This window comes from Gobio gobio (genome assembly GCF_949357685.1).
Source record: "Gobio gobio genome assembly, chromosome: 2".
Classification (NCBI taxonomy): Eukaryota; Metazoa; Chordata; class Actinopteri; order Cypriniformes; family Gobionidae; genus Gobio; species Gobio gobio.
The window spans coordinates 32,724,674-32,740,776 of record NC_137098.1 but is presented as its reverse complement, the minus strand read 5'-3'; the positions used below and the strand labels follow the sequence as shown (position 1 = coordinate 32,740,776).

The following is a 16,103-nucleotide window of genomic DNA, read 5'->3' as shown; positions in this document are numbered from 1 at the left end:
CTGGAAAAAAAATATTCAGTTAAGTTCTAGAAGTTCTGATAAATAACAACAACAGCAAAACATAAACTATATACAGTATAAAAATGAGCCACCTTATAATTACAATGTCAACTTGCTTATCCCTTTACATGCACTTTTAATTCTATCCATCAAGCTACCACAAACCATTTTCAATCATCATTTGCTGCCTGCCTTCTAAAATCTACTAACGTTACTGATGATGACTCGTGTAATCCATTATTTGACTCGTTAATGCGGCGTCTGAACGAAGTCACGCACTTTCGTTCACTCTTCACGAGCCTAACTTACGATTTACAATGCAGAGACTGGAACTACAAATATACTAGTTATAAATACAGTAATCATTACTTTATTTAGGCAGAATAAGTTTGTTGTGTTTTTCAAGGCGCATTAATGTTAGCGGTCTCCCACTGATAGCCATGGCATTAGCTAGCTTTGTGGTTAGCGTCTATGATAAGTTATAATTTAGAAATATGTATACTTTTTCAAAATAACGGGCAGGGGAGAGATGATACGTCTCATGCTGTCAAACTGTCAGACTATTAAAGAAATACATTTTATTCAGTCACATTGTCCGAGGTAAAATAAGTCAGTCAACTGTAACCTAGCGTAATTACCAGCTCTCTTGGCTTACATGTAACAGCAAAACTGGACTTGGCAGTTACAAATTGTGTCATGTTATTTGAGTTAAGAGAACTGATGGGGATGTTCTTTTAACTGTTATTCAATTCAAGCAATGTATGTCTCGTTACCAACTTACATGCATTTCGCGGATGATCTGTGTTGTGAATGCAGCGCTCAGAGCGCTGAAGCTCAGCATGACTCTGCTGGATCAGCTGGTGGTGTTGCCAGCCGGCACGTTGTAGAGCGCCCTCTGGTGGACAAACTATGAAACGCCAACACTCAATGTGTTTGAGAGGCGTTTCGTCCGGTTTTTTTATTTTTAAAAAAATATTCATTTATCGGCCATCATAAATGCCGATACCGATAGTTTGGAAAAAGCCTAATATCGGCCGATAATATCGGCCCGCCGATATATCGGTCGGGCTCTACTAGGTTATACCACACTCAGATAGGCATACAGAAGGCATGTTACCGGCCATTGTTTTAATCTACTTGCATCAAATTCATAATACATTTTTATGGACGTAGCTTACTGGATATTATTCTGCGCCGCGATGAACATCGCAATGCCGGGTTTGTCTGCTGCCGTCCTGTTCTTCGCGCCATCTAGATGAAGACGAGCAGAGACTGCGCAGCAAGTTGTTTGGTGATTTGGAGAAGAGAAAACTTCAGAATAATGTCACAAAGTTCATTCATGAAGTTGTGTGAACTCACGGTATCTGTGTACGTCCGCGTAGATGCGCACTTTGCTCAGAATGGTAATAATGTGATTATGGCGTTCACATGCCTGTTTATTGCGATTTAAATCAGCGTAGGCTACACCACCCAGCGACTATGGTTACTACGATTATGAGCTTAATCGCATTAGTTTGATCGAAGTATTGCATTTACATGAGGTAAAGCTATAATAAAATTATAACCGCATTATGAGGGAGCATGTAAACGTAGTCATCTGACACAAGCAATCAAATACAAACCCCACCCAGTCTCCATTCAAACATGAACAATGTCTTGGCCTAATTTTTGTCATACTTGTTCTTCAGGAATAACTGATAACTGTTTGATCCAGTGAATCCAGGAACTTGCCTCTGCTGAACTCTTTTCCGTGTTTGATCACAAGAAGAAATTGTGTAGAAAAAGTGGATCACAAATTTTTTTTTAGGCAGTTTGTTATGCAAAATCCAATTGGTTTATGGTCCTTTTTTCAGATTTTCTATAAAATTCTGTTGTTCTGTTGGATTCAGAAACAGATTTTTACTGTCACTAGTGGTCTTTTCAGCTGGAAACTGCATCTTGCCATATTTGAGAAATATTGAGAAATTGTGTATTATAAACAGCTCTCAGTCATTGCAGTATGTTGATTGATATTAGAATGATCTACAAAGAGATAATTAATGAATCTAGCTGAATATAAGTCTTTTCACTACTCTCAGCTGATTGGTCTGTCTGAAATGCTTGCTCATCATTGTCCCCATCGTCTCTTTCTCTCTCCCTTTAAAAAGGGGGATGGTACGAACACCAACCAACGGAGCTACTAAACCACAGTTTCGCTCATTCTCAAATCAAAAGTAGCAGCCCAAGCTTGAAAAAAGCAGATAGTTTCCACATAACCATGTTACATTCAAGATAATTTAAATAATTGCATCCAGGTTCCTCCAATGGACTCTTGTCCCTCCTTTTGGGGAGTCCTCATGCCACTGAGAAAACATCTGTCGTTGCATTGTTGATAGTACCTCACAATGAGAGGCAGTATAAATGCATTTCCCAAATTTTTGTGTTTATTGGGGTTACTTAGATGCTTACCACAGGACATGTCATGGGTCTGTGCAGACAGGGAGACGAAGACAGATAATACTGTTCCCAAACGTAGTTTAATTACAAATACTCTAAAGACAGGCAACAAGGCAATAGCACAACAACTTAACATAATGGTGACTGGACAAGGAGTGCAGGAGAAGGAACAACTTAAATAGTGAACACAAACGAGGATGATAATTAACACAGCTGACACATATGAACTAATAATGATGATAACTATGGTGATAGACGAGCGGCAGGAGTCAGAACAAGTGACAAATGAAAACTGAAAGTCCATGAACAAAACTAAACAGAATGGTGACAACATGCTGATGACTTGTGCGATTTTGCAGAGATTTGAAGATATGCCACCATTCAATAAACATACAGTATTTGAATTATAATATTTTCTTAGTAGGGGATGTTTTTGATACAGTGAGGAAGAATCAAAATTTGTTTTATTACATATACATACATTACATTTACATACACACAAATAACTCGCCTGATTAATTATAGGGTTGAAGAAAAAGTGGAAAATAGTTATATAAAACATTATTACTATTGTTGGTGCATTTCAAGTGGACATCAGGGGATACAAATTATGATGTGGCCTTGGCATACAGAGATGAATTGTATTTAGAGGCAATGGTGAATGTAATATAGGATAATAAAGCTAGGCTGAGTCTCTGACAGCCCAACAGATTAGACTAACAAAAAAACACACATAAACAGAGGTTTATAGAGGAAATACCTAGACTAGATTCTGTTGGACAGCTCTTTATTAATCTAAATTATAGCATTATAAGTATGTTATTATGAATAGGTATATTGGACGAGACCATTACATGTAAATATTTTCAAATATACACTATATTGTCAAATATATTCCAATCACTTTCATGGCCACAGGTGTATAAAATCAAGCACCTAGGCATGCAGACTGCTTCTACAAACATTTCTGAAAGATTGTGTCGCTCTCAGGAGCTCAGTGAATTCAAGCGTGGTAACTTGATAGGTTGCCACCTGTGCAATAAGTCCATTCATTAAATTTCCTCACTACTAAATATCCCACGGTCAACTGTTAGTGGCATTATAACAAAGTGGAAGAAATTGGGAACAACAGCAACTCAGCCACGAAGTGGTAGGCCACGTAAAATCACAGAGCGGGGTCAGCGCATGCTGAGGCGCACAGTGTGCAGAAGTCACCAACTTTCTGCAGAGTCAATAGCTACAGACCTCCAAACTTTGTGTGGCCTTCAGATTAGCTCAAGAACAGTTCGTAGAGAGCTTCATGGAATGGGTTTCCATAGCCGAGCAGCTGCATCCAAGCCTTACATCACCAAGTGCAATGCAAACCGTCGGATGCAGTGGTGTAAAGCACGCCACCAGAGCAGTGGAGACGTGTTCTCTGGAGTGACGAATCACACTTGTCTGTCTGGCAATCCGATGGACAATTCTGGGCTTGGCGGTTGCCAGGAGAACGGTACTTGCCTGACTGCATTGTGCCAAGTGTAAAGTTTGGTGGAGGGGGGATTATGGGGGGATTATGGTGTGGGGTTGTATTTCAGGGGTTGGGCTTGGCCCCTTAAGGGATACACTGCACGATTTTAGCAATCCTATAAGATCATTAAAAATCACACTGTGCGACATGGATCTATTAAACTTGGGTACGGCATGTATGTAGACTGTACGATGATGACACCTATTGACTTGTAGGCTACGATGCAAGTTTCTATAGAAGAATAAAACGTCATCAGCATGCGCTAGTGGCAAACAAAAAGACCATGATGAATCACACTTTGGCTTTTGTAGTTTTTATGTGTGCTGAAAAAAAGAAGTCGAGGTAAGCATTTTTAAGTTTTAGCGCCATGTCGTGTTGATTTAATGTCACATTTTTATTGGCTGGTCAGTAGACGTAGGTCGTAGCAGCAAACATACTGTGCAGTGACCATGCTGAATTTCTGACACTGTCAGAAAATGATCTTAGGCTATCTTTGGTCTCAAGACCGTGACAACGGCTGTCGATCCACGATCACAGAAATTGTCACGATTGTTTCACGGTTGCAATCTTTCATCTAGGACAGCCGAAAATCGTGCATTGTATCTAGTGAAAGGAACTCTTAATGCTTCAGCATACCAAGATATTTTGAACAATTTCATACTCCCAACTTTGAGGGAACAGTTTGGCGATGGCCCCTTTATGTTCTAACATGACTGCGCACCAGTGCACAAAGCAAGGTCCCTAAAGACATGGATGAGTGAGTTTGGTGTGGAGGTACTTGACTGGCCTGGAAAGAGTCCTGACCACAACCCGATAGAACACCTTTGGGATTAATTAGAGTGGGGACTGCGAGCCAGGCACAAATGGACTTCTAGAAGCATAGTCAAAAATTCCCATAAACACACTCCTAGCCTTCCCAGAAGAGTTGCATAGCTGCAAAGGGTGGGTCAACTCCATATTAAACCCTACGGATTAAGAATGGGATGTCATTAAAGTTCATGTACATGTAAAGGCAGGCGTCCTAAAACTTTTGGCAATATAGAGTAGATTTTTCTGAGCACTTGTACTTTCAGACTGACAATCTTGAGGGTTATAATCTGGGGTTTCATCAAATATTGCATAATGTAATCCTTTTGCTGCAAAGGTGGCAGATGACGACACCGTTTTCCTTAGGAGAAGGAAGGATTTCAGCATTTATCCTCAGGGATGTGGATTAGAGATTATCATCTTGGCTTATGTAAATTTGGGATCAAGCCATCTTATCCAGATTTCAGATCAGTCTCTTTGAAGGAGACTATTTTGTGTATAGGTTAACAATAATCCACAAAACGGATTATTTTTTAATTGAAACACCAAACTTATGTTTATACTTCAATTAAAAATAAAATTAATATGTGATTTTACTAATGATCTATGAACTTTGAATGGCTCTCCCGAGGTAAATGTAATGTGTGGCATATAGGCTTTGGGAGTTTTACAGAGCTTTACCTTTACACTCAAGTGTTTTTGTGTTGCATTATAATCTGACATGTTTTTAATATAGTTTATGGCAAAGCCATGATCTGGACTACCTCAGCAGCCCTTGTAAACCGTTTTATAAACTGACAAAGAGAGTGATTTTAGGATATGCAATGTAATTTAATGCCAGTAGGTATAAAAAAATGCTTAGTAAAGTCTTTTGGTTTCCTTGAGTTTTACAAACCGTGGTTTGGGGTTTTGAGTAAATGATTTTCTCATTGAGTAGTACAAAATTCACAAGCACAGAATTATTTCCTGTAGTTCTGCTGGTTTTAAAATGATGTAAGCATACTCTCTCTCAAACCATTATTATGCCTGATGATGCATTTAACCGCTTACTATCCGTTTTTAGGAAACATAGATTGCCTTCTCTGTTCACTTGTACTTGTGTCAGTACTTTTCAGCCCTATAATATCAGTAAGCTTCAAGAAACAGTGAGAGTGATGGAAAAATTGGACTTGTCGTTCAGATAAATACTTTCCTGTGTCTTTCCTGCTTATTGAAGATTTAAATGTCAGATGGTATGTTTTGGTGATGGGCTAGACATATTGAATGTGACATGTGATGGCGTGTCACTGCAACGCTGTATCCCACAGTGGGTGACTGTGTTTGTCAGTTTCTATTTTTGTGTGTGCGACAGACTCAGCAGACACACAGCGCTCTCAGACAGCTGAAGCCTGGCGGGAACCTTTGTTCCCTTCCTTTGGCTCTGAGGTTCCCATGGGGATAATGTTTCTGAGACAGTCAAGGCCTTCATATTTGGAATGACCAACAGGATCTTCAAAATATTATGAGAGCTCAGGTTACATAGTGCCAACAAGATCTGATTTTGGACCAGTTCCTCAGTCTGAATGATGAATATGTTGCGCTCATGAGCAGTCTGGGTTTGGGTCTGTATTACTGAGCCTTCCTCTAATATCAAACATATTTATTCTGTGTCTTCTGGCACAATTTACCATGAACAAATATCAGCAACCTACAAATAAACGGCAGCTTAACCAACTTATCAGCAACACTTTTTTTGCATTTTCTCGTGCTTGAAAATGGTTTGAAATCACATTAAAATGCACACATGAATCGATAAATGGAATCGACATTTTTATTTTATCAGATTCCTGAACTTAAGTATCCTGATTCCAGAATTGGAATCTATTTTCGATTCCCAGCCCTAAAAGTAACCCTATTTAATATTCATCTTTACAAACATATAAAAAAAAGGGACTTAAAGGGATAGTTCACCCCAAGATGAAAATTCTGGCATCATTTACTCACCCTCATGTGGTTCCAAAACTATATGATTTTCTTTCTTCTGTTGAACACAAAAGAAGATATTTTAAAGAATGTCAGTAACCAAACCCATTGACTTTCTATTCTTTTTATATCATGGAAGTCACTGGGGTCTATCAATTGCCTCCCAAACTGTTCAGCTTTTTTTCAGTATTCTTTGTTTCTCCTTGTCATTAATTGTTCTGTATTGTGCTGTATTTCTAGATATTGACATGAAGAAGGACATAGAGGTGCTGATAGCAGAGGAACGTGCTGAGATCATCTCTAAATATAATAAGGTAAATTGTGTAATTTACTCTCACTTTTTGTTCAGATATTCACTGAAACAGTATGAATACTGTGATACTTGCTGTAACTTATTTAAGTTTTCCTATTTCCTTTAATGTATGAGTTACTAATAAAATGGCAATGTTTTAGAATTGTGATTACTGTATTTGTACTCTACCATTCAAAAGTTTAGAAAATAAATTAATACTTTTATTCAGCAAAGATGCATTAAATTGATCAAAAGTGACAGTAAAGTTTTTTATAATGTTACAAATAAATTGTTATTTTGAACTTTCTATGATCAAAGAATCCTGAAAATAAAATGTATCACTGGTTTAAGCAGCACAACTGATTTCAACATTTATAAAAATTAGAAATGTTTCTTGAATATTAGCTTTACAATCGCAGGAATGAATTACATTTAAAAACATTGCTGTTTTTACTGATTTTTTGATCAAATAAATGCCGCCTTGGTGAGCATAAAATACTTTAAAGGGGTGGTAAAACACATTCTTTCGAAGGCTTGATTGTGTTTGTGGGGTGTTCATGCTTCGTTTTTAAAAAATTGCATTATTTTTCATATATTTTACCTTTATTCTACACTGCTCTGTCCCTCCTTGTAAAAACGGTCTGATGGTTTCCGGGTTCGATGAAGCCGGTCCCTCAAAAATACGCAATGGGCTCAGATTGGTTAGCTGGCCCAGTGTGTTGTGATTTGCTAACCGCACGTTTTTCGGAAACGTCACGCCCCTTACCTTCTGTGCTTTGGTAGTATTAGAAACAATGGCGTCAATAAAACCATACCAATTTGAGCCCGAATCGGACCCAGACAATTTTAGTGAAGATGATCGAGCACAACCTGTTCAACCTGTTCAGTCCTCAAAGGGATTTTTTTGAGTAAAGACTGCGGATCTATAGTGATCGCTACTGAATGGCACTGTTACTTTTGTATTTTTAGAAAGATTATAGCCAAATATCTATCGCATGAACTATTAACCCAAAACGAACACTAAACATTGGCTTTACTACAGTAGCCAAATCAAACACAGAACCATGTTTAGCATGCCTGTAGATAAACAAGCATGTAGATAAACAATACATAAAAGCTCTAATCAAAGTTCGCTGTTGAGATTTAAAAAAAGTTTGTAACGTTAGGTGTTTGTCGGATAACGTTAAGTATGAATGAGCATTTAACAAACTTGTTTGCAGAGCCAAACAGCGTTGTCATTTGTTTACTTCCTTGCTACAACATACAATTAACAATACGAACTATTACAGGAAAACACATCGACGAAAAATAAATCATACTTGCAGGTTGTGGCCCATAAACAGCTTCTGTTTTTAAATCCATCTTTCAGGACAAGCCGTTGTGCGAATCCTGCATTGAACTCGCGAAGATTGTGGAAGCTTTCCTCCGTGAAATGTGCAGCACAGAGAGCGAGATTTGGGTAATAATTATGAGGGACCGAGTTAAAAATAAATTTTAACCATTGATCCCTAACTCCCCCGTCCCTAGGAAGGCTGAACAAAGTGGACCTGCAATCCGGATGAAAATAGCAGTGTTTCGTCGGCATTGCGGCAACAACATTCCAGCCTACTAACTATACCACAACAACTCTTCCCCACAGCAATAAAAAATGCCCCCCCCCCCCTTATTTAATATTCTCAGAGGAGGGGTTTATGTAAATATTGGGGCTGGTGATGTCAGCAACCCTGGAGGAATGTCTGTAGTCCCTACTGGCCGTTTGCTGTAGTCCTTAGAAATGGATTTCTTTAAAAGCAAATATCTCCCTTTGCTTTAAACTTTGAACGTTGTAACTTTGCAGATGTTGTTTATGCTCAAACAGCAACATTACACGCCAGCTAAAGTTAGAAAAGTGAAATCGTGTTTTACCACCCCTTTAAAAATCTTACCAACGTCAAACTTCTGAACACTAGTGTATAAAGATTACATTTTGAATGTGTTTTGGAACCATTTATGCTGAGCATTAGCCTTTATTAGCAAGATGCATTTATTACTGTGCTGTACTATGTTGCTGTATTACAGTTTGAAATTTTGTTATTTTGTGGATGTTGTTTATTTTGCACGGTGTTGTCTACCTCTAAATTTTGAGGTTGTTCATGTGCTATGACCTTTGTGGCTGTTGAGTTAAGTCGGTTTTATTTGTATTGCGCTTTTCACAATACAGACTGTGGCAAGGAAAACTCCCTCAGATATGTCAAGAGGGGAAAAAACGTTGGGAGGAGCCACACTCAGGTGTTAAAGGCAGTTGTTTTGTGCTAGTGCAGCAGACTTTTTGTACCATCAAAGTGTTTGTGGTCTACATGGCCGCCGTGGTGATCAATTTGACCATGGCACATCATGACATTCTCTAACAGACTCATTTGAAATTGGGGGAATACTGGGACTATAATCCTGGGCTGTCTGTCACGGATCACTGCTTGCTTTCCACTCTTCTCTCCACACTGGGGTTGAGAAAAGGGCAGGAGAGCAGCAGCCGTACCTCCCCTCAGGGAATCAATCAACACCAACTGGAAAAGCTTTTAAACGTCAGCTGTACTGAACTCAACAGACAGGGTGAAAATTCTGCTGAATAAGTGCATTAAATTGTTCTCAGCTCATAAATCAAAATTGCAGCTATATGGCATTGGTTGTATGACAAGAGTTGGGACACATTTGTTTGCACTTAGTAATTTCACTAGAATGTTTAGCGAGCCACAGAAAAGTGTGTGGAGAGCTGTGTGCTAGAGAGAATATTGCTGCTGTCGTTTTCCATAACTGCATCGACCACTCAGCAACATATTAAAAATGACACGTTCCAGCACAGAACTGCCACTTACTGTATAAAACACACACAAACAAAAGTGAAAGCTTCAGCTCGACTATTGGAAATGTTTCCCCTGCATTACAGTAGATACATCACTGGGGTGGGATGGAGACAAAATCAGTCATGGAAAAAAGTGATGGGCGCGTCGATTCAGATCACCAAAGTACGCATTTGTGATAATGTAGATATTCAGTGATATGTTAAGAGCAAAAATGTGTTGCATATTATATTTATTTGTTTAATTCAAGTTCTTTTTCAGTTAAGAAAAACTGCAATGTGCCCAAGTGTATTAAATACATTTTTAATTAATTAATGAATTTTTAATTTAATTTACTGACTTATTTACTTGCTTATTTGAAATCTGTCAACCACCAAGTCAGTTCAAATAAATGCAAATGGCACAGATTTGCTGCTGCCATGATCACTAGAAATGTTTTCAACAAACAATTCAACTGTTTTGTGGAAAAATAATTTCATATTCATAATAATATAATTTTATAATTGTATAATTATATTTTGTTACCTTTTGGTGCTTGGAAGGGTTCCGTTTGAGCAGATGTTTTATACCATCATCACTGTCCTTGTCAGAGCTCATTTTCCAGTACATCAGCATCTGGCTCATATTCGCCATCTCAAACATATTCTCAAAACTACAATTTTCAACATCTTCAAAATCAATATTTTGATTACTGACAGCTTCTTCACCAGATCCACCATAAAGTGACAGTGGCACTATTATTTGATTGTGTTCAGTATTTGCTCTACAGTAAATAGTTTAGCCATTTCAAGTTTTGCTGATGATACTTCCTATTCTATTGCTTTCTGTCTCCGGTATCTATGAGTGAAATGTCACTTCATCATTGTGTATCAGATATTGCCACCTTGTGGAATAAAGGTGAATTGCACTTATTCAGAGATTCAATTATTGTTGTGCAGAAAAAATATACTTACACTATTACACACCTCGTGTCGTTAGCGACCCTATAAAATTCTTACAAAAATGAATGGGAAAACGCTTTTTTTCTTGTTATATTGTTTACAATGAATTGAGTGAGGAATGCTAAGAAGGTTGATGTCTGACTTTAGAAACTAAATGTGGGGGAAGGTAGTGAATGATGTCCCGGGTCACTAAAGACCCTAGGTATGCGCTTAAGGGTTAAAGATGCTTAAAATTTCCTGGAATTGGATGAATTGTTGCACCTTTGATAAACGCTACAAAGTTTGTGTTCAAAGGAGACAAAATAAAGTATTCGCTCATGTATGTATTTCAGGGTAGAGACGCTGGAGTTCAGATCGATCCTTGGGAGGATGCAGACTACAGCATATACAGAGTTACGGATCGCTTTGGATTTCTTCAGTAAGTTCTGGGTAAAACCCAGCATTCAGTTTCCATATTGTCAAGTGAAGCATGCTTTGTTCATTTGCTCTTAAAACCCTGTAAAGCTATTTTATTTTGTCTGAAACAAATGTTTTTCATTCATTGCATTTTTCTTATCAACATACGTTGTCTGTCAACACATGTACAAATGTAAAGCAGTGATTTAAGGCTATAGTTTTCCCTGATAAGGCTAGGTACATCTGGGATTTACAAGACCATCATGTGACTGAAGACTGGAATGATGATGCTGAAAATTCATCTCTCAAAGGAATAAATTACATTATAAAATATGTTAAAAATAGAAAACAGTCATTGTAAATTACAATATTATTTTGCAATATTACTGTTTTTACTTTATTTCTAAATGCAGCCTTGGTGAGCTTGAGACCTTTTTCAAAAACACACAAAAAAAATCTAACAGACCCCAAACTTTTGAACACTAGTTGAACACTTTGTGATTTTAATCACTGATCCCATCCATACAGAAATGTTTGTGATTGTATGATAATATTAGTAGGTATAGTGTTTTGACCTGTTTGTTTTTCCCACAGTGAAGAAGAATTACCCACACCCAGTTCCCTTGAAGAGAAGGTGATGTAGACATACAGTACACAAATTAAGCATGCAAATATACTATTCAAATAGTGTTTTGTAGAATGGTGGGAAAGATGAGAATCACAGACAGAAACACAAAAGAGAACATAAAGGATCACAGACTAAATCTGCTGCAGTGTGGAGTATCTTTTGTAAACAGGCTTATGGTGACCTTCAGACATGAGCGTTTAGTATACAAGAGTGTGTGGCAGACACAGCTGGGCTGTCTGGAGGTGTGTTCCCATGTGACATTCACAGCGTGGAGGTGGCTGATGCATTTCCAAGCTGACATTTGTGCAGTTGTGTTGTGGCACATAAAGGTTAAACACTAAGGGCGGAAAGAGTGAAAGCTGTCCTCAGAACAGATGTTAATAGCAGCAGGGAGATCTGAATGCCTGTCCTGCATCTAATCCCAAAGTACTTGTACAAACGAGGAAAGAAATATTACTTCCTCAGACAAAAGCACTGGAGGGTTGTTTGTGTCATGTTGCAGATATTTATGCCTGCCTGTTAATGGACCCAGAGGATTATAAGCATGTGTAATATGGACCATATACCACTGATTTCATATTCTTAAATTTTTTTTTCTCTTTAATTATTCTAAGATAAAATAAATAATCGAAATTAAATTAAGATGCGAGTCCTACACTACCATTCAAATGTTTGGGTTTGTTAAGATTGTAATTTTTTTTTAAGAAGTCTCTTATGCTCATCAAGACTGCATTTATATGAACAAAAAATACAGTAAAAAGAGTCATATTTAGAAATATTATTATAATTTAAAGTAACTGTTTTTAATTTTTATATATTTTAAAATATAATTTATTCCTGTGATGGCAAAGCTGAATTTTCAACAGCCATCACACAATCCTTCATAAATCTTTGTAAAATACTTTAAAAAAATAGTTTTATTTTATTTTAGTAAACTAAACTTAATTTACTGTGTTTATCCAATTGATTGGTCCAAAGTAGTCCAGTGGTCCAACATTTTTTAAATGTTATCTCAACATTTTGGAAGTAAAACCCAAAAAAGCCCATCCACATATTGGATTCCACTTTGAATGGTAGTGTATTTTTATTTTAAATAAAACATAACCTGCAAATTAATTCTCAATTCTTAATAAATTGGAACAGGCTGAAGTAATGTATGATATATATATACAATAATAATGTTTATCACCATTATCTATTATTATTATGTGATGTGATGTTATTGCTGATTTTGATGTTATATATTTTGAAATGATGACAATTAAACAGAAATTAAACATTTATTTAATCTATTTTTTGTTTTTGCAAATAATTCTTCATCAGATCTCATTGTTTTCCCCTGTGCAGCAAAAACAGGTGGAGATTGAGAGGGTGCAGAAATGGCTGAAGATGCTGAAGAACTGGAGCAAGTACAGGAACAGTGACCGGGTGAGCTTCACTTTGAGAGGTTGCAATAATTTATCTGAAAATCAGAGAAAGCACTGTGATGCAGCTCCAATGACAACCAGAGTGATCCTTAAAGTACACACACACACGAGCGCACACACACACACACACACACACACACACACACACACACTAGGTTTTCACGTTTTTTGGGGACTTTCCATAGACATAATGAAATTTATACTGTTCAAACTGTATATTCTATCTTCTAAACCTACCCATCACAGAAAAAAAGTTCTGCATTTGTATATTTTCAAAAAACAATTGATTTATATATATATGATAAGTGGACAACTGAACAAAAATCTCCCCACAAGGACAAGGATTTTGGATACTGCCATCTTTGTGGGGACATTTTGGCCCCTTAACATAAGGTATACCTGAACCACACACACACTTGCACTTACTCCTGGTGTCTTTGTGCAGATGATTAAGAGGGTGTATAAAGGCATCCCACTACAGCTGAGAGGCCAGGCCTGGGCCCTGCTACTGGACGTTGAGAAAGTCAAGAACGACAATGCAGGAAAATATGAGGTACAGGATAAAACATCCATGCATAAACATTCACACACAATGGCTCCTATGGACACCATGTAGCCGCGAGTCTCTGCTGGCCTAAAGCCGGGTGTTTGGTGAGAGTGGGATTACTGGAGTGGTGTTGTGGTTGAGCTATTTCAAGGGGATTAGAGTGTGATCTGAAAACAGATAGATGGCTGATACATGGCATAGAAAGAGATAGGAGAGGACAAAACACAAGCTAAACAAACCTTCAGAGTTGCTGAAAATTTACAACTAGCAGGAAGTTTTTGTAGCCTCCACCGTGTCGCTGAACAAGGTACCCCTGGTGCTGATATCCTGTATTGCATGTTTTACACAAGTAGTTTTATAAATGCATTGCACAGCTGTCCTGAATACTTTATTCTGGTTGGTATTTAGCAGTATCTAATGATCAAATATTTTTGTGTAATCTCTAACCTCTGTAACCTCTAAACTGTATATTTGCAACATGACCCTTGAGGATGTAAGATTTTTTTTAAAAGTTAAAGGAACACTCCACTTTTTTTGAAAATAGGCTCATTTTCCAAGTCCATTAGAGTTAAACAATTGAGTTTTACAGTTTTTTAATCCATTCAGCTGATCTTTGTATCTGGCGGTAGTAGGGATGAAACTATTACCGGTTTCACGATAAAATTTATTGTGAAAACTCGTGGTAAATCTTGTCCAGTCAGCGTCAGTCTGGCGCAGCGCACCGCTGTCTTTTGAATGAGAAGAAATGGCAGAAGGCAGTGACAGCGCCTGGAGTTCTAAAAGGACCAAATCTGAGGTGTGGTCATATTTTGGCTTTTACAAAAGTCCTGAGGGAAACTTAATCGAAGATGGTCACCCTGTCTGAAGAACATGCCAGAAGAAAGTCGCTGTAATAGGGGGAACACTTCAAAACTACGAACGCAAGGCAAGTGGACTTTGACCTCAATACCAAAACTACGTCTGGGAAATAATAACGTGAAGCGAACAAACAAATTCAGTCAAGACTATGGTGACATTTAAGGGATAATAATCAGGGCTTGACATTAACAACCGCCATTTGCGGGTGTAACGTTATTTCGGCTGCACACTATTGCCTCTCTGGCTGTTGAACTTATTATAGTCTTCTCAAAAGCCATCTGTTATAATCGCGTTGCGCATTATAACCACTTACATGTGTTTCTATTGAGTTTATGAAAGCGATGTCGTCTCATAATCAGAGGCGTTCAGATTAGCCGGAGTTTTGTTCAGAGTGCGCGCCGCTCTCACTCGCTGAAATCTCTCAAAGCGGAGATAAAAGTGCGATGTATGCAGGAGATTCACTCATCATACAGTGGTTGACTGTTTTTGTTCTATTTCAGCAGCGAACATGGTTTCAAACAAACACAGCAGAACCACAGCGCATCTGATATGACTGGCATAACGCTGGCGAATTTAGGGACCGTCTCTAAAGTTACATACAACATTGGTAACGTTACATGTTTCTGACTTCAATAGCATTTGAAGGGAATGACAGTCATAAAGCTGACTGTAAAGTGTTCATCTAGGTGTACAGGTATGATGCACACCTTTTGATATTTAGTAAAATAAACTGTCAAATCATATGGAAATATGGATATGCATTATTTCACTAGGATACTGTTTGGGCTCTTACACAAAATATGCTAGATTAAAATGCATCATTGCTGAACACTGATGAGAATTTTGCTTGAATATATTTACAGAGATAATGTTAGAGATTATATTTACGACAAATTATTATTATTTATGCGTTATGCGTTGCTATTGACGACGGCCATTATAAGGAAGGAAATCCCACAGAATCTAGCTTTAAAAAGTGCATAGAGCTGCTTGATTTATTTGTTGTTTGTTGATTTTCAAATATAAAACTTGTTTAAATGTTTTAAGTGTGTGCATCTGTTCTTTTTGAACACTTTCATCTCATTTGAACAAAACCGTGATAATATTGATAACCGTGATAATTTGGGTCACTATAATCGTGATGTTAAATTTCCATACCGTTTCATCCCTAGGCGGTAGCACTTTTAGCATAGTTTAGCATAGATCATTGAATCGGATTAGACCATTAGCATTGCGCTCAAAAATTACCAAAGACTTTCAATATTTTTCCTATTTAAAACTTGACTCTTCTGTAGTTACATCGTGTACTAAGACCAACGGAAAAAGAAAAGTTGTGCTTTTCTAGACTGATAGGGCTAGGAACTATTCTCTCATTCCTGCGTAATAAATAAGGAACTTTGCTGCCGTCCCATGAGTGCAGCGGCGCAATGATATTATGCAGCGCCTGAAAATAGGCTAACTT

The 16,103-nt window shown here is 37.7% G+C and overlaps 1 protein-coding gene across 1 annotated transcript in view; it reads left to right on the top strand.

Annotated features, from left to right (window-relative positions):
- The window catches only part of LOC307138675 (USP6 N-terminal-like protein), a 53,662-nt gene that overhangs the window by 24,619 nt on the left and 12,940 nt on the right, over positions 1-16,103 (top strand). Inside the window, exons 2-6 of the mRNA XM_079837173.1 lie at positions 6,956-7,029; positions 11,118-11,203; positions 11,776-11,815; positions 13,157-13,237; positions 13,682-13,789. Coding sequence (XP_079693299.1) covers positions 6,964-7,029; positions 11,118-11,203; positions 11,776-11,815; positions 13,157-13,237; positions 13,682-13,789 — 381 coding nt within the window. The 5' untranslated portion in view covers positions 6,956-6,963. The remainder of the gene's footprint in view (positions 1-6,955; positions 7,030-11,117; positions 11,204-11,775; positions 11,816-13,156; positions 13,238-13,681; positions 13,790-16,103) is intronic.